Source organism: Felis catus, chromosome C2, assembly GCF_018350175.1.
Source record: "Felis catus isolate Fca126 chromosome C2, F.catus_Fca126_mat1.0, whole genome shotgun sequence".
NCBI classification, from domain to species: domain Eukaryota; kingdom Metazoa; phylum Chordata; class Mammalia; order Carnivora; family Felidae; genus Felis; species Felis catus.
This window is the reverse complement of record NC_058376.1, coordinates 28,788,841-28,808,318: the sequence shown is the minus strand read 5'-3', so window position 1 is coordinate 28,808,318 and position 19,478 is coordinate 28,788,841. Positions and strand designations below refer to the sequence as shown.

At 38.0% G+C, this 19,478-nt stretch overlaps 1 protein-coding gene and 1 non-coding gene across 4 annotated transcripts in view; both read right to left on the bottom strand.

Moving 5' to 3' along the window:
- Positions 1 to 19,478, bottom strand: part of SAMSN1 (SAM domain, SH3 domain and nuclear localization signals 1) — a 140,141-nt gene that overhangs the window by 100,159 nt on the left and 20,504 nt on the right. The window contains exons 3-6 of one of the 3 annotated variants that reach the window (XM_019839502.3): positions 15,527 to 15,564; positions 12,820 to 12,857; positions 11,004 to 11,090; positions 3,227 to 3,306 (exon numbers count right to left, since the gene is read on the bottom strand). In XM_019839502.3, coding sequence (XP_019695061.3) covers positions 3,227 to 3,306; positions 11,004 to 11,090; positions 12,820 to 12,857; positions 15,527 to 15,564 — 243 coding nt within the window. Of the gene's footprint in view, positions 1 to 3,226; positions 3,307 to 11,003; positions 11,091 to 12,819; positions 12,858 to 15,098; positions 15,143 to 15,526; positions 15,565 to 19,478 lie in introns of those variants that run through there. The other 2 variants (XM_019839504.3, XM_019839503.3) reach the window with 2 other exon arrangements.
- LOC111556378 lies at positions 18,812 to 18,915 on the bottom strand. The gene has a single exon (XR_002735863.2). It is a non-coding gene; the product is annotated as a U6 spliceosomal RNA (small nuclear RNA).

Genomic DNA, 19,478 nt, shown 5'->3' with positions numbered 1-19,478 from the left:
AGACCCGAGTAGTCAGAAATAGTTATGGAGCTAAGTCACTTTTGAAGAGAGCATTCCGTGAACACTTCCTGCTCCTACCTCCTGCCACTTGGTTCCTAGTACTTTCTTCTATGCCTTAGATCTTTCCTCTTCTTTTCAGTACATTAAAGGAACATGTCTAGTTGAGTATTTCTTTTCTTAAAAAAAATTTTAAGGTTTATTTATTTTTGACAGAGAGAGAGAGAGAGAGAGAGAGAGAGACAGACAGAGCATGAGTGAGGGAGGGACAGAGAGAGAGAGGGAGACACAGAATCCAAAGCAAGCTTCAGGCTCTGAGCTGTCAGTGCAGAGCCCGATATGGGGCTCAATCTCAGGAACCTCTAGATCATGACCTGAACCAAAGTCAGATGCTTAACGGACTGAGCCACCCAGGTGCCCCAAGTTAAGTATTTCTGATTGGAAATTCAGTTAATGTTAAAAGTTTTTATAATGAATGTTTTTTATTGTCCAAAATATATTTCGTAGGCCTAGTCACATGATAACTATGAATATGTTTTACGTCCTATGAACTTTATCTCATGTTAATGATATTCATTAAAATTGCCAGCCATATGAAAATATTGACCCTGTTAAGATATTATTCATTATTTGCTTAAGTTTATTTATTTATTTTGAGAGAGAGGAGAGAGAGAATGTGAGCGGAGGAAGGGTACAGAGAGATGGGGAGAGAGAGAGAATCCCAAGCCAGGTCCATGCCATCAGTGTGGAGCCTGATGAGAGACTCAAACCCATGAACTGTGAGCTCATGATCTGAGCAAAAATCAAGAGTTGGATGCACCATGAACTGAGCCACCCAGGTACCTCTTCATTATTTTAATCATTTCTACTTTTACATGATCTTTAAATGTTCTATAATGAATATATATCATTCTCACAATATAAGACAAAAATCAACTTCAGTTTTTCCATGAGGCTACTGTCTTGCCAGACCAGACATGAGCCAGGTTTGGGCTTGGAAAGTGAAATTGCATGGGGCATCATATCAGTAGACAAGTGCCCATCAAATGTCTGGATGCCATGGAGTCTCATGGTTCATGTACTTAGTTAGCACCATCAGGACACTCATAAAAATAACTACTCCTGGCCCCCAGACATGATAATTCATTTGGACAGGGGTGAGGCTCAGAAGCCTGCATTTTTAACAAATATCCTGATTCTGACACAGACAGTCCCCAGGCCACATTTGGAGAAATATTGCTCCGATAAGTCATTTGCTCACTTGATAAGAGGCTACAGTCTGTGCCAAAGTCCATTCTCATGGACGTCACCGACAGGTCAGTTTGCCCCTTCACACGAGAGAATGTGTCCCTCTCTCTGCCCCGTCTTCCAGAGGGTAAACAGCTTTGGCTTTTCCTCAGTCACAAGGAGTTAAAAAATTAACAAATTGCATAACATTTCTTAATACTTAATAGTATCTCATTATAGTATTTTGTCATACAGAAAAAGTGTTTCTTAATTAGTTAAGTTCAATTGAATGCCCACCATGGATATGAAGAGATATACTAAAGATAGTAAAGACCACCCTTACCCTCCAAAATGAGAATTTCTAGATTAGATATCTCCTGCTCGTCAGTCACTGCTTATGGATTTCCTCAAATGATCTTTAATGATAAACTACATAGTACAAGTGAATAGTTACTGTTCTAGAAGGATCATTTCTTAGCCAATGAAAATGCCAAAGAAATTGGTAAAGATTTACCTTGAACCCTTTTCTTCCAAGAACTTTATATATTATTTTCTTCATTCTAAGACATGGTTCTGGTTTTCTGCTAAAACCCTAAAGAAGGACTTCTCTTGGCACAACACATGTCTGGGAATTCTTACTGTAAATCAGCCTTCATTTCCTCCTGGCTATCAGACAATGTTTCACTTAGATACTGTATCTGAGGCCTCATCTAAATTTAGGAGAATGAGACTGCATATTTCAGAAATAATCTCCCAGCCGCACTTGTGAAAGTGTCCATCCCTCGCAAAGAGTAAAAAGAGGAGGAAGGGGGAGAGAGGAGCCTTGGGGGACAACCATTGAATTTGTTTTAAGCATCTTCTAAATGCCAGCCATGATGCTAAGTGCTTTACTGAAGTATTTCACTTCATCCTCAGGACAGCCATGAGACAAAGGTTCTTTATAGACCAGTTTTACAGATCATGAAAACTGAGGCAGAGAGAGATTAAGTAAATCGCCCTGAATCACAGAGGTACTAAGGGGCAAACTAAGATTCAGAGCTCTGTCTGTTTTCAGAGCTCTCCACCGTGCCCTGCGGGAGAGCTCACTGGCTAAAGGCCCTCAGGCAATGTGGTGTGGACCCTCAGGAGCTTAGGATTGTGACTCTGGCACTGTCAGAACAGCCAGTAGAAACTGTGGTTGATCAAAAGTTAGGGTCCACTGTCTACTCCATCGGACGGCCTCCGACAGTCTCAGGTATCAGGCTGGATTGAGGAACGCGAGCTCCTTTTGCTCACCAAATCAGTCCCTCACGATTCAGACACTGTATCCCGTCTTTCTATTGATAAATCTACTGCACCAAGGAAGGCCAGTTTTAACTTTCTAATAAATAAAACTATCAGAATGATTAAAGAGAATCTCATGGCTGTCAGAAAAAATCAAAAATCAGTATGATGCTGGAGTTGGCCCGACTGACGCACATACTATTTTTCATTACAGGGTGAATAGCACCTATTTGGCTGTTAATTAATGTTATATTATTATTACTATCAGGGAGGCCCGAGGTTCAGACATTCTTAATTGCCTGAACTCCTGGGCTAACTAATGCAATTTATAAGGGATATGTCAGAAATAATAGTATATGCTTTTATATCAAACGTAAAAACATGAGGGACATGCCCCTCACTAAAGGTTGCCAGACAGTTCTCAGCACTTAACATAGGTCTTGTCAGAGAAAATCCCAGTACATTAACTTAACAGGTTTAGAGTTACTTATCAAAAGGCTGTAGAGCATGATGTTTTGCATAATCAAAATGGCTTATCAACTCAAGGCATCAGTGAACGCTTTCATTTATATTCCAATTCACAGAGACATGAGCGTATCGACTACAAAACAACCTACAATAACTAAAGATAAAATAGTTACAAGGCTAAGTATTGTAAACTACATCTAGAGTATTACAGAGCTCAATAACAAGATGATGTTCACAAAACACCACACCAAGTGTTGATTGTTCACATTACCTGACAGGAAATGCCTTGTGGTTTTTTTCCTTGAAAAGTATGCATGTAATTACTCAAAAGACAATCCTCTTCATTTAGATCTATGAAAAGAGATAAATGTTATATATAGATCATCAGAAATTACAGGATTTTAGAAGTTTAAGTGCAATTTAATACTCATTATAGTTTCGTTTAGTCTGTTAAGGTACTACATTGTCTAGATCATAAATGTTTTATTTTCCTAAAGATATGTTATTCTCACAAGAAACAGGTCAAAATAAAATACGAATTTAACACCACCACCACCAACAAAAAGGAAGAATGTTGCTGGCCATCTGTGTATCTGAGCAAGCCATGGAACCTCTGTGGGACTCAGTTTCCCTCTCAGTAATAAAAGAGTAGCATACTAGCTACTAAAGCCACGTCTAACTGCAACATGCTAGGATTCCACGAAGTTATCTCCTCACCTGTTTCTGTTAAACTAAGTTTTCCACCTCTGGCATTTTGAGTTTCATTAGCTTATGTCTTGTCAACATAGATTATTTGTGTTGAAGTTGTTCTATGTATGCTTTTGCAAAAGCTTTCGAATGTGGTGTCGGTTAGCTTGCAGCTACATGAAATCTTCCAACATTTCCCTTCCAGGCTCTGGAAAAGGGGCTCCTTTTATGTAAATCTGAAATGCACATGCCTAAAAGAGGGTAGCCCTCTGTACCTCACTTAATCCAACCCCCTTGGATGAGGAAACTGAGACTACAGAAACCACCTGGCCACAAGGCCAGTGACTTTCCCTCTCACCTTCACTATTCACGTGCAATCACTGCTTCAGTTTCCCACTGTTCCTTGTTCTCACATTCACTGGAGGAGAAAGCGGCCAACACGACCTACCCTCCACACACAGTGAAAAACACGGGCAAGTTGTCCTCCAAATCCCCATCTTGGCTCTCTTGAAAAGATAGTTCAAATTCCCAGCTCAGCCTCGGAGTTGTTTACATCACTAACAATATTTAAAATCAGAGTAACCACAAAGGATTCCAGAAAATACTTAAATGTTAAAACGAGCTGGTTTTGTGAGCTGGCTCTTTGAAGCAAGATTTTCCGTTACAGTGTCAGGATGCCAGAAGCAGTTTTGGCAACTTATTATTTTTTTTTTTTAAGGATTTGTATTCAGGAAAAAAAAAATCTGTGCTCTGTTCCTTCATTCCTTTTCATCTCTCTCCTTTTTGGATTACTTTAACATGAATTTTGGAGAACTCCCTCTATAATTATCCTTCTGGGTATGGGAAAAGAACAGTAAAGTGGTCACCTCTAATCTAGAATCCGGAAGCATCACAGGAGTGTGCACGAAGCATTTACATCGCTTATGTAACAATGCAAAGGAGGAAAATGAGTGATTCAGATGCTACTGTGGCTACGGATCACTATGACTCAGGGTACTCCTGGGAGAGGTAGGGCCCCAGTGGAAGCTTGAAGCGTGGATGTAGTTTGGAAAGGTAGAAGAAAAAGCAAAATGACAAACGTAGAAGCAGTGCTATGAACGCTAACCTACGGTGTGGAATAAGTGGAACATATTTAATTAAGTGTAGACATTGAAACTGGTCAAATGATAGGCAATTCTGAATATAGCATAGAAGGAGGTAGGGCTGGAAGAGTAAATAAAGTAAAATTTTAATAGTCCTTGAGTGCCAGGTCGAGGAATTTGGACATAACCTACTAGACCAATGTTGCACATATAAATATATCTGCAGAACTCAAATAAGTAATTTAACTAAATGATGTGAATTTTGTCAAGGAGATAATGGGAGACATGTGGTGAGCTGAAGAGTCACCATTGCTCTCAGCTTTCCCAACTGAAATCACCTCAGACTTTGAGCTCAGGATTGTCGGTATAAATACATGGATATTCATGTAGGCGCCTGGGTGGCGCAGTCGGTTAAGCGTCCGACTTCAGCCAGGTCACGATCTCGCGGTCAGTGAGTTCGAGCCCCGCGTCGGGCTCTGGGCTGATGGCTCAGAGCCTGGAGCCTGTTTCCGATTCTGTGTCTCCCTCTCTCTCTGCCCCTCCCATGTTCATGCTCTGTCTCTCTCTGTCCGAAAAATAAATAAACGTTGAAAAAAAAATTAAAAAAAAAAATAAATACATGGATATTCATGTAAAATTTCCTGATTTTTAAAATACTGTATGGTCCAAACAGACTTTTTCTCAGAATAACTTCAGTTACACGGCTACCAGTATGTGGCCTCTGCTGCAGACAATGGAAGATCTTTGAGGGTCTTGGACTAAGGAAGAGACACCGGAAAAATTGTATTTTATGAAGATTAGCCATTTGTTTTGTGGTCTTATACACTTTTATCTATTTGTAATCTCCCAAATATTACCCGACGAGAGAATATTTATAAAAACGGAAGCAATTTGTTCCTACGTAGCCAAAGAGTTGCAGTGGATGAATTAGGCAATATGCAGTTGTGCTTTCCAAAAATGGCCACCAAAATATCTCTCATACCACGTATTCTGCAATATGAACTTGGCATGCCTCTTCTTACTGAATTGAGCTAGTCTCAGTAACTCATTTGTCACAGGACAATGCAATGTAAATGACCATTTGTAAGCCCCCAAACTAAGTCAGAAGAAGCCATACAGCTTCTGCTTTGATCATTTGGGATGCTCACTTTCCAGACACTTCCTCCATGATGTGTGAGGCTCCCTTTCGTGTCCCTCCCTCTTGCAACCCAGCTCTTGGCCTGAAGAAAGCTTGTGTCTCTTGGAGAGGCCACACATTGTTCTCCAGTCAAAAGTCTCAACTGAGCCCAGCCTTCAAGTTATCCCAGAACAGGTGCCAAATATACAGGTGAAAAAGATTCTAGATGATTCCAGCCACCAGACATTGGAGTCCTCCCCAGTCAGGCAAGCCTTTTCAGAAGAAGCTTCAGATATCATGAAGCACTTATCTTGAATAGATTCCTGACCCACAAAATCCACGAGTCTAATAAAATGTTGTTTGAGGCCCTTAAGTTTTGGGATAGTTTGGGGCACCTGGGTGACTCAGTCTGTTATGCATCCGACTCTTGACTTCAACTCAGGTCATGATCTCACGGTTTGTGAGTTTGAGCCCCACGTCAGACTCTGGGCTGACAGTGCGGAACCTACTTGGGATTCTGTTTCCCTCTCTCTCCGCCCCTCCCTGCCTCTCAAAAATAAATAAATAAATAATTTTTCATTTCAAAAAAGTTTTGCGGTAGTTTGCAGCAAAAAGATCATCAGAACATGCATAAACTACATAAGTGAGTCACAAGCAATATTATACATAGGAATGCACCATTCAACATAAACATTCAGACTCCAACTGCCCCTCAAATTCAGATGCAGGGAAGAAATGAGATTAGGTAAAAAAGCAATATTTCTAATCAGCTTTTAGATGATTCTAATGAAGATATTTCTGACCATACTCAAGCAACTATCATCCTAGTAAGAACTCCCCTAAAGAATTAAAGGGAGATTCATTTCTACAAAACACCAGGATGCTGAACATTCTCATCACTCAATTCAGAAAGACCTCCTTGGAAGAGGCCCACTTATAGTGGCCTTTGTTCAAGGAGTTTATCCCCACAGGATGAGTGTGTAGATGTTCAGCTGTGAAATAGGGCTTCTCTCTGTCACTCCTCATGTAATCCAGTCTAACCAGAGTTAAATTACAGGCTCTAGGGAAACAATTTTTATTTATTTATTTTTAAATATTTATTTATTTATTTTGAGGGGGGCGAGGAGCAGAGAGAGAGGGAGAGAGAGAATCCCAAGCAGGCTCCGCACTGTCCCCACAGAGCCTGATGTGTGGCTCAGTCTCCCTAACTGTGAGTTCATGACCTGAGCCAAAATCAAGAATTGGATGCTTAACTAACTGAGTCACCCAAGCTTCCTGAGGAATCATTTTTAAATTAGATCGTGGTCCCTGAAAATTAAACAGAATGGTAAATATGTTTGCGACTTTATACATTTGCCATCTTGAATGAGAAGGTATCAGGCCAACAAAGAAAGAGAATTAATAAGGTTTGGAAAAATTAAGTCAAAATATTTACATGCTTACTCTGAAGAGGCTGGCCAAACAATAATATTGACTAGAATTCAGGAAAGGTTTCAAAGGAATGGCAATTCAAGTGCTAAACTGGAAGGCCCTAACTACATCCCTCCTCTGCTAGGTTTTTTGGATAATGAATCTCATCAAAATCACACGAAAAGGGTATTTTTAAGATAATTTCACACAGTATGGGCGAAATTCATATTCCTTTCAATACTAACCATCTTTCTTGACCTTATCCACCCCTCACTTCCTTTACTAACAGGTCAATTATTTGGGGCATATTTTACGTTTTATGGAATAGTCTGTCGTGGTCACACCGTTTGAAAACTCTCCAAATATGTTCTGCATCCTTTTTATTATTTAAAAAAAATTGCTTTGTTTTTATCATTGGTACTTTCTGACATTAAATGTGAGAACCTTGTTCTGGATACTGTCTTTATTTAAATCAAAACTTGATCTTAGGTAAACTCCAATTCACAGATTTCAAAGTTTGTTCTTTTCAGACTTTTATTTCCTTTGTAAACCTAAGGCCAAAATAAATTTGAAAACTTTAAATTTGATTTTAATTTACTAAAATATGTACATGATGAATATTCTGCCTGTTTGTGATGCTGAAAATACAATTAATATGAATTACAGATTAATTTTCCTTCATACCTACACTTTGCCAATGCTTCAGTCATAAAGTCCTGAGCACTCAATTTATCCTGCATTTATTTTACAGATGTAGTCTCTTTTAACAGCACAGATGGAGGTTTAGATAAAACTCTTCTTATAAGAAGGAAATGGACTAGATAAACTAAAAATATTATGCTTCTGGCACTCAACTTATTCTGATAAATTTTGGCTTAACTGACACAACATAGTCTTTTATCAAGCTATGTGAATATCTTTGTGGATTAAAACACCAGGCACAAATCCTTGGCTAAACATAGCCTGTGGACGTTTCTTTCATCAGGCCCAATAGTCTTTAGGCCTAAAATTAATATATTAATTTGTTAATTATGTTTATAATTTGCTTATATGTTATGTTTATATCATATTATGTTTATAACATGTTCATAATTAATTTGTTAATGTTAATATATGTCATGTATAAGTACCATTTTGAAATTGAAATTGAGAGAAATACCCTTTTTTTTTTTTTTGGTCTTAGTGTTTGTAACAGATTCTTTAGGAGTGTTGCCACTCCTACTATTTAATTCCCTATATATTTTCTTCTATTTTATTGTGGCTGTCTTTAAAATGTCATCATTCGTGTTCAATAAAATAAAGGGCTCTGGATGATAACAACGATGCACCTTCCGGCCTTCATCTCACTAAACCTCACAGACTGCCTATCCTCAGACACAGTAAACCTCTCTGAAGTAATTATCCAATTAACAGTTGAAAAGTAGTGTTTAAAATGAGAAAGAAATATTATGGGTTGATGTGTAGGGCACTAATTGCCTAGAAATACTCTGAGCTTTCCAAATGAAGCTACCCCACCCATAAAATCCAAGTCCACAACGTGTGGCCCTCCCTCCCCACTGAATTTCTCCCCTCAATTTACAGTGGCACCGACAGCCTTGGTCTCAGGCCATCAACTCTCCCTAGCACAGCATTAATCCCTAAGAAATGTCCTGTGACTCAGCTGCTACCGCTGAAATGCCAGTTGAACTTTTAGACACACACACACACACACACACACACACTCACGCAGGCACAGACACACACACAGGATATAGGGTAGCTCAAGAATCCGCGAAACCAAAGCTAAGAAGCTTTCTGTAAAGGATTTCTTGTTTGTTATTCTTCTCTGGCAAAGAACACATCACTAATCAGGAACGCGGCATTTTAAACCAAGATTTTTTTCTTCAGAGTAGCTGTAATAGAATCACCTGCCTATGACTCCTCAATTAAAACAAAACAAAACAAAAATCTCAGAAAGGTAGTTTTAGCGAATAGAATTCTTGAAGACATTTGTGGCAAAATCTATAACTAACAATAATTTATAGTGCAATTATAACTTCTTGATCCATAGGTCAATACCCAATAATCTAAAAATCGCATGTGTTTATTAAAGGGATGCACGGATGGATGATGTGGATGAGTGTTTGACTAATCTACAGAGAGTGTGAATGAAGATAGCTGGCATCCTTGGGGTGAAGATAGAATCCAATCAAAACATGATATTATTAACACATTTCCTCTGTTGTGATTAAAAGATAATATCTAGGGGGTGCCTGGGTAACTCAATTGGTTAAGCATCTGACTCTTGATTTCGGTTAAGGTCAAAAAAAAAAGAAAAGAAAATATCTAAATCCCAAATGTTTCACCAATTTATTTACAATAAATTGTAAATATTTAAAAATTCAGTTAGGGGCGCCTGGGTGGCGCAGTCGGTTAAGCGTCCGACTTCAGCCAGGTGACGATCTCGCGGTCCGGGAGTTTGAGCCCCGCGTCAGGCTCTGGGCTGATGGCTCGGAGCCTGGAGCCTGTTTCCGATTCTGTGTCTCCCTCTCTCTCTGCCCCTCCCCCGTTCATGCTCTGTCTCTCTCTGTCCCAAAAATAAATAAACGTTGAAAAAAAAAATTAAAAAAAAATTCAGTTAAATTTATTCAGCAAAATGTTACATAATCTTGAATAAAACTGAAATGTTTCAAAATAAATTATTTTCATAAGTAATTACTTTGTAAATCTAAGAGCAGTGTTAAACAAAAGGTGAGATCTGAACAGAATATAAAATCAAATTATTAAGCTCCTAGTGATAAAAATGCATTATAATTTCCTTCCTCCCAAGATATTAAAAATATTTGTAATTAAAAACTAGAAATTCTTAATCAGTAACTAATATAATCAAGAATTTCTTGTTCCAGTAACTACAGAAGGAGAATACCAAGCAGATAACTTTTTATGCTGTTGTTCATCTTCGTGAACTCTTTTTGTTTTCTTAATTTTTTTTAACGTTTATTTATTTTTGAGACAGAGAGAGACAGAGCATGAACAGGGGAGGGGCAGAGAGAGAGGGAGACACAGAATCTGAAACAGGCTCCAGGCTCTGAGCTGTCAGCACAGAGCCCGACCCGGGGCTCGAACTCACGGACCGTGAGATCATGACCTGAGCCAAAGTCGGACGCTTAACCGACCAAGCCACCCAGGCACCCCCATCTTCGTGAACTCTTAAGACTTCCTGTTTTCTTCATTGCCTTCCCAAAGTTAAATAATTATAATTATGAAGTCATTTATCATTAATAAATTTTTTACCAGGCTGCTGATTTTTGCTTCTTGGGAATTTTTAAGTTATGAAATGATATAATTTTGTATTAGTAGTTGAGATTATTCTTTTGTATTTTTTAAGGAAAACCTAAATGTAGTAACTATTGATACACTGATGTTATTTTTAGAGGGTTTTCCTATATGGTGATGTTTAATACATCATAAAATTCTTATAGACATTAAAGACTTTCAAATATTATTTGCAATTGATTCTTCAACAGGCAACCTAATTAGATTCCACTTCCTTTTTATATGTCTGTATGTATCTATGCACATGTAGACACACACACGTATCACATGTATATATGGTATTAACAATACGTCCTCTCTATTCTAGTTGTTTTTCCCTTTTAAGTAGACCACAATGCCCAGCTTATTTTAATAGAGAAAGATGTAAATTTTTCCTACCTGCCCTTTAAACTACTTTGGGAAAATGCAAAGTCAGCTGAACTAAATTTAACAATTACCTTTTAGCTGACTGAGTCTTCTGATGTGGGAATCATTCTCTGGCTTGCTGGGTTCTTGCCAAGTTGTGTCATTCGCTATTTTCCTTTCTAAAAAAGCAGAGGATTGGTTAGCAGAATTCACGGTAACATCTGTCCAGTAAGTGTAAGAAATTTAAAATCAGAACAAGATCAGCACACAATTGTAACTTGGAAAGTGATAAGAGAGCTCTCCAAAATGGAGAGTTCTACTCCCTGGTGGACAACCCCAAGTGGCCTGTGGGCTCCAATTTATTTCCATGAACTACAAGGACCCACGCATATGTGGTAGAATGGTGCTATTGAAATACTTGTTGGTAGTTTCTGATTACATTATTCTTTGAAGTATTTCTTCTTTTTTTAATTTATTTTTTCAAATAAATAAGTTCAAATGTCCCCACCCTCCACATTCCTCATTTTCAACAAAATGACTAAGTGTGTACAGAGTCCATTGAGCTGTGATAGTTTCAAGAAACTCTAACGTGAGATCTTGAGTGGAAGAACAATAACTTGCTCAGCCCTGTCCACCCAACACCTGCAGCAGGGCCTGGGCACGCTGTGAAGGACCAGACTGCACCAGAATGAAGAGTTAAGAATCCCTTCTAATCCCCTTACCAAAGATGAATCATTCCACATGCTGTGTTATCATATTGGAAAAGTAAATTTGACATAATGCAACCAAAGCATCTCATGGAAACAAAGTCAGCATACCTGTGCTGTTTATAAAGTCACTTTTTGCTCTCATATTTGACTATGGGGAAGGCATCAAGAAATATGTTGGGATGGAAACATCTATAGCTTTGTGTGTAGAAACCACATAGCATGCTATGAGAATAAATCTAGATGGAAAACAAAACTGTGCCTTACTTCCTTTTATTTAAGATTATGCATTATTTAAATCAGGGATGATATTCAAAATGACCAATTGCCTACAGAGTCTTAACTAGTGACATAAGACATAGCCCCCGTGGACGCTGACACTGGAAGAATATGAGACCTGATTAAAATACAGACACCCTTGGAAGCTGCATCCATTGATGATCACCACTTTGGTCTGGATGAGCTTTTCAGAGCCTACCTAGAAGACAGGCTTTTGAAAAGACAGGGAAAGGAGTTTGAGCATCCAGCTCTTAAACTCTGCTGGGGAGAAAGGGCACCCACAAGTTTGACAAGATGCATAAAAATAAATTATTGACTGAATAATCCAGATGTTTTGTCACTGTGACTATTTTATAACCAGTGACACTATACTCTGCAAGAGAAGGAGAGCCATTATCCATTAGCTTTCTAAAAGTGATTAATAGAATTAGATATTTGCTTCAGAATTAAGATAGAAATTAAGCCAATTGCCTTTATTAGTACTACAGATACTGTAATCACAAAAACAGAAAAGGTCCGGTGTTTGAAGAGTCTTTTGTAATACAAGCATTTTTTATTTATTTTTTTGTTCACTCTTAGATTCATATATCTAAAAAGGTATTGAAGAGGTCACCTTGACCATGGTCGGCCAAGCTAAAGTTGGGAAACTGGAAGATAATCATCCAATAAGCCATCAAAGAGAATTATATTTTTAATGTAAAAGGAAATTGTTCTGAATAAATCAATGATTTCTTTGTCTTAGCCATTTACAGTTAGAGTGGAACCACATTCCTTTTTAAAAAATTTCTTCTATAGACTTCAAAGACAACTCAATTTGACTTCCATTAATCACTTATTGTTGCTTTATGGAAGGAGCAGAAGAAAAGAACTTTTAAGGAAACAAAACATATTATCTGCATGAGTAATCTTATAAATTACTAACCAAATCCTTTGTTTTCAGACATAGATCTCCGGATTGACCTAGAAGAATAAAAGAAACATATTTAAGTCTACATCTAGTAAATAACATTTTTAATCAGACAGAAATTAGATCACCCAGACATATTTGCAATACCTTTGAGAGCAGAAATAATTCTACCTCTAACTAAGGTCTATATATGGCCCTGAATTTTTCTGACCCTAGCTGGCAAAGTGCAGTTAATATAAGTACAATCTTGGCCTGGAAATTTCCATACAACATTCATAAAACCCACACACAAAAAAAGTGGGCCATTTTTACATGAAAGTGTCTCAAACTGGTCAACAGTTAATGTGGAAAAGCTCTTTTTGAAATACTTCTGTTCAATAAATACAGAAAGAATGATAGAAATTGAGTATAATCATATACAATCCCTAATGAAACAATAGATCTAAGCAATAATCAACAATCGCTGTTAAAACTTTTAATTGAAAGGCTGATGGGCAACTGTACTGGATGGATCAACCAGATACCATCTGAACCCACTAAGCAAATTCACAGTCATAAAAATAGAGACAACCAGATATATGGGCTTCCAGTGTAATGCAACAGGAAGTATACAGTCACCGATGACCTACTTTTAAAATATATATACATATATCAAACTTGAACATTATCAAGCCTTGAGATCTAACTAAAAAATTACAGGAAACATAGAGGATAAAAGAAAAAGTTTTTTTTAAAAAAAATACCACAATGATGCAATCAGCAAAATTCAAAAATACGGAAAATTCCTCAGAACAAACAATCCAGTTTCAACAAATCAATAGAGAAGGACCTATGAATTAAGAGACATGAACCGAATGCATTGCATGGATCCTGTTTGGATCATGATTCAAGTAAACTATTAAAAAAAGCACTTGCGACTATCAGAAAAAATTTAACAATGACTATATATTTGGTCATATTATGCAATCTTTCTTTTTTTGTTCTAGTGCAGTGGTGGTTACGTAGTTATGTTTTTAAAAATACAGTGCTTGCTTTTTAACTTGCTTTTGCATCAAGACATGAAATTACATGTCTGGGATCAGCTTTAACAAAAAATAGTGGAGATTGAAGGGCTGGGGAGTCAAATGGGTAGAAATTAAACAAGTTTGACTATAGATTGATACCTGTTCAGGCTTGGTGATGGGAGTTCATTATTATTTCATTTTTCGTGTATGATTAAAAATCTCCATAATAAAATATCTAAAACAGAGAGGATAGGACTATGCTGACTCAATCATGTTAATTATTTTGTGCACTCGGTGAACACACACATGTCCTGTACCTACAGTTAACTTTGTTACAGCTTAAGTGTTTTCCACTATTTATATTCTTGGTAGTCATTAAATTAAAGCCAAGTTCATCTTAAGCTCAGAAAAAACCTGCATATATAATTTTTTTCTTTACCATTTTATTTTGGTTTGTTCTTTATTTTTTTAATGCAAACACTGAGGACACCTCTTAGCAAATAGTAAGTATTCAAAACAGCTATTTATACTATCCTAAGGTGAAGTGGGTGCATAACAACATGAGATGTTGTTCCTTTTAGAGGAGTGGTGGACAAAAGAATTAAGAAAGTCAAGAGCCTTCAGTTTGATTTTATGTGGTTGGATTCCAAGGAGCACATTAACGGATTTTGGAAAATCCTAATTCGGTCAGCATCAGGAGCTTCCCCCTCACCCATTCCCCATCCGCCCCTCCATGTTTTGGTATCCTCTAATCTATAGAAGCATCAATCATAGGCCAATGGCTGTAATCTCATTTAAGTATTTTATTTGGAATTGGTGAGTTCCTTATCCGTGAATAGAATAAAAAACTACATCGGCACGGCAGTTTTTAAGCCTGAGAGAACACTGCCAAAAAAGCTCCTTCTTCACTCCAGCTCAGGTTTAAAATGCCACTTGCGAAGTTTAAGTACTTAACTGTGGCTAAAATACAACTACCCTTGCCTAGCAGGTGCTCTAAGCTGTTAATCATCCAATTACCTACTTACTATGGATGTATTTTATATCCTTCCTGGGAGAAAGCAGGAAGGGGAGGAAAGCCTAGGAAAGCAGAGAATGCCTTGGGGGCAGGAAAGCAAGGCTGTCCAGAAAGACTACATCCGGAGAGAATTTCACCTGTTAACAATTTGGTCTCAGACCATTCCAGAGTGCAAGGAAGCTATTCTGTATCATCAGCAACCAATCTGGAAATTTCCCCATACACCAACTTCCGGCCCCTGTGTATTTCCTATGTGTTAGTTAAAATCCCATTACCTTATGCAACATGTGTGTATCACATCCTCCGGCAGCTTGCTGTGCTGACTGTAAAACCAAGCCTGACCGAAATAACCCAAATCTCTTTGCAAACACATTTTTATTTGGATTAGAAGAACTCTTCAGAAGATTAACAGGTCACCAATAGAAGCGTGTTTTGGAGGAGGCTCCCACTTTAATCTGAGCCTAGTTTAAACACATGTTTCTTCTTCTAGAAATTGAATTTTCACATCCTTGTGTACAGGAATGTCACAGCACAGGTTTCCTATGCATCAGCATAAACAGAGAAATGGTAGCAAAGTAAAACCAATCTAGATTTGTGCACGACAATTTTTTAAAGCATACTTTGACAGGAAAACCACTAAAATACTCCGTTCAGCATTATAGAACTAAGAGAACAGAAAGTTTTCAAAGTAAACTTGACTTACTTTCTTTTTGGTTTGGCATTCTCAAAATTAGAAACTTCCTGAAAAATAAAAAATAAAATAAAATAAAATAATACTACTCTAAGAAATCAGAAGGAGAATTCAAGTATGGTCCATCTTTGAGTATATTCCAAACACAGATCATTTTGCCTTTTCCTACTAAAATGACTGGTGTTTCCCCCTTGCATTTTAGTACTATGTCATAGAATCTGGGTTCAAGTTTTTCTTCCTCCTGTAATGTTGGTAACTTTGAGAAATGTAGAGTGTTTCCTTTATTAACTAGGGCTTATACCTTATTCTAAGCCCTGGCCTTTAACAAAGCATGTCTTTTAAGTAAAAAACAAAAAAACAAAAACCATGCAACTAAATCCTCATAACCTCAACTTTCCATCCCCCATCAACCTACTGACACCAAGGGGAGAGATACAAGCCAGAGTATCCAATTACATCACACAGTACCTTCCTTTAAGAAAGTTTAATCTATCACAATACACTGAGTGTGTTGAAATACACCTGTGATTCATCTGGCCTTTCTCTTCAGAGCAACTGAATGTTGTGTAAAATCCCTTACACTTTTCGGGGAAGAAATGTCGCCACATCTTTCACCATCCTTGAAAGAGCTTAAACTGCTCCAAGACACCTTTAAGAACCTTCCAGATTTTCTTGTTATCGTTCATTTTTTCCTTCATTCAAAAACCATTAATGTTTTTGATGTTCAAAGTGCTTTTTGAACATCTACTATGTCATAGGCAACAGAGCATATTGTAGAGAGGTTTGATCGGTATGGAAGGGATTTGTGTAGTAAAGAATCTTGGAACCAATGTTCCACATAGAGGGAAAAACACAAATGCAGAGATTGGGAAGATGGTGAATGAAAATCAGAAAAAGGGAAAATGGTTTTATTATTCCAATGGTTGATAGTGTCAATCCAAGCACTGCCAAATCCAGCATTATTTCTCCCCTACAGAGTAACTGAGGGGGCCATTTCTTTAACTCTTATTGTGTTTTTATCAAGATTTATCTCTCAAGGATGATCTGAATTACCTGAATCCACTGTTGAGTAGATTTTCAATTCCCTGTGCTGAAACTCAGCCCCTGAACTTGAGGAACAGGTTTTGCTAAGTTAAAATACCTGTGAATCACCCCAAGGAAGACGTCTGGTAGGAAACAGGTGGAAGTGGAGGTGAATATGTGGGAGTCATGAACCAAGCCCTGAGGTGAGTGGGGATATCGAAAGACCTTTGAGGAGTTTGATCAGACTGACCACACTTTTAATTCTTTATGCTTTGTCATCATGTAGCCTAAAAATAATCCATCTCTATCCATGGTCTTTGTAAGAAATTCTTTCAGTCTTGGTCTGGATGTCTCCACACATAAGCCTAGAAGCCAACCGTGTTCCTTTCACCGTAACTGGCAACCACACCAACTTTGTGAGGGTCATTAGGAAAGAGGACGGCCATCTGTCTTTGTAGTTATATTTTTCTGTCACATATATTTGGAATATAGCTAGCTTCCATGTTCGCATAACCTACAAAATCTGGGTCAAATATGTTTCAATAATCAGAATCTACTGTTCTGAGTCTCATGAATTTGTTGTATGGGTTTAGGTAACGTTCTTCTGATTGCAAGTCCTGGACTCTTGAAAACATATCCCACCTTTTCCGGGTATAAGAGAGGTCTAGTATAGAGTTAACCAATACAAAATGTCGATCTGCAATAAGAAAGATGGGAAACATTAGATATCTTTTGTGTTGTTTTGTTTTGTTTTGTTTTTTGTTTTATTTTATTTTTTTAAATTGTTTTGAGTTTATCTATTTTTGAAAGCAAGAGACAGAGAGAGTGAGCAGGGGAGGGGCAGAGAGAGAGAGAGAGAGAGAGAGAGAGAGAGAGAGAATCCCAAGCAGGCTCCACACTGTCAGCACGGAGCCTGATGTGGGGCTCAGACTCACAAAATGTGAGATCATGATCTGAGCCGAAACCATGAGTCGGACACTTAACCGAATGAGCCACCCAGGCGCCCTGTTTTTTTTTAATTTTAAATTTACTTATTTACTGTGAGAGAAAGAAAGAGTGAGGGAGGGACAGGGAGAAAGGGAGGCTTCATGCTGTCAGGGCAGAGCCCAACACAGGGCTCGATCTCACAAATGTGAGATCACGACCTGAGCAAAAATCAAGAGTTGGATGTCTAACCAACTGAGACTCCCAGGTGTCCCTTTTTCTTTTTAATCATGCAAACCACAACTTTTGAATTAACTTACTATATCAGTAATTCATTATTTTATTTTTTTTACATGCTAAAGTTTATTTTGTGCTGCATGAAAAATGCTACCAAAAAGATTAACTGTAGAGGGCTAACAAAACTTGTGTGCAACTGAGCCCTAAGTGTTTGAATTTGGGACAGGGGGCATATTATTCAAGCACAGTGTCGTTCTTCACTTGGATAAAGTCTTGGCTAAGTTAATACAACTAGGCGTTGGGCCTACACAAAACTGGTCAAATATATGTCTGTGGATTGTGGCAAAAGGGACACAGCTCTGAGCTGAGATTTGGAGACATCTGGATCAAGACTGAAGGATTTCGTGAGACCAGGAATAGCAAGTGGTTATTTTTAGGACATATATTGCCATAACCTTCTCTAGGGACTATCTACTTTATTCTGTTTATTGGAAAATGGGTCATCCAATTTTTACTTGTAATGAGTCACTTTGATTTGGAGATTTTTTTATTTTTATTTTTTGGTTTCAGGAGTAGAATTTAGTGATTCATCACTTACATACATATAACACCCAGAGCTCATCACAACAGGTGTCCTCCTTAATGCCCATCACCCACTTAACCCATCCCCCCACCCACCTTCCCTCCAGCTTCCACCTTCCCTCAGTTTGTTCTGTATAGTTAAGAGTCTCTTATGGTTTGCCTCCCTCTCTGTTTTTATCTTATTTTTCCTACTCTTCCCCTGTGTTCATCTGTTTTGTTTCTTAAATTCCACATATAAGTGAAATCATATGGTATTTTTCTTTCTCTGACTTATTTTGCTTAGCATAATATGTTTGAATTGCATCCATGTTGTTGCAAATGGCAAGATTTTATTCTTTTGATGGCTAAGTAATATTCCATTGTGTGTGTGTGTGTGTGTGTGTGTGTGTGTGTGTGTGTGTGTGTGTATCTCACATCTTCTTTATCCATTCATCAGTCGATGGACATTTGGGCTCTTTCCATAATTCGGCTATTGTTGATAATGCTGCTATAAACTTTGGGGTACATGTGCCCCTTCGAATCAGTATTTTTAAAACAATGAAATGCTTCACAAATTTGTGTGTCTTCCTTGCACAGGGCCATGCTAATCTTTTCTGTATCATTCCAATTTTAGTATATGTGTTGCCAAAGCAAGCCCTGGATATTTTTTGTTGAAGAGTTCTCTTGTAATGGATACTTTGAAAAAGATTTTGACAGGTACCTAGCTGGCTCAGTCTGAAGAGCTACAATTGTTGATTGTGACTTCAAACCCCATGTTGGGAGTGGAAATTACTTAAATAAATAAAACCTTAAAAAAAAGATTTTAGGGACACCTGGGTGGCTCGGTCAGTTAAGCGTCTGATTTCGGCTCTGACCATGATCTCACAGTTTGTGAGTTCGAGCCCCGCGTCAGGCTGTGTGCTGACATCTCGGAGCCTGGAGCCTACTTCAGATTCTGTGTCTCCCTCTCTCTCTGCCCCTCCCCTGCTTGCACTCTGTCTCTCCGACTCTCTCTCTCAAAAATAAATAAACATTTAAAAAAAACGTTAAAAAAGATTTTAGTTAGAAGTTCTCTTAATCCCTATTAAAATGTAAAAGTTAATGTTGTTTTGCTTCTGCAATCTCCTTCCTACAACAGGGAGGGAGAGTCAAGCACATTAAATGTGTGTCTGAAGTGCGATTATACGGAGGAAAGGGATTACTCAAGCAGGGCAACATC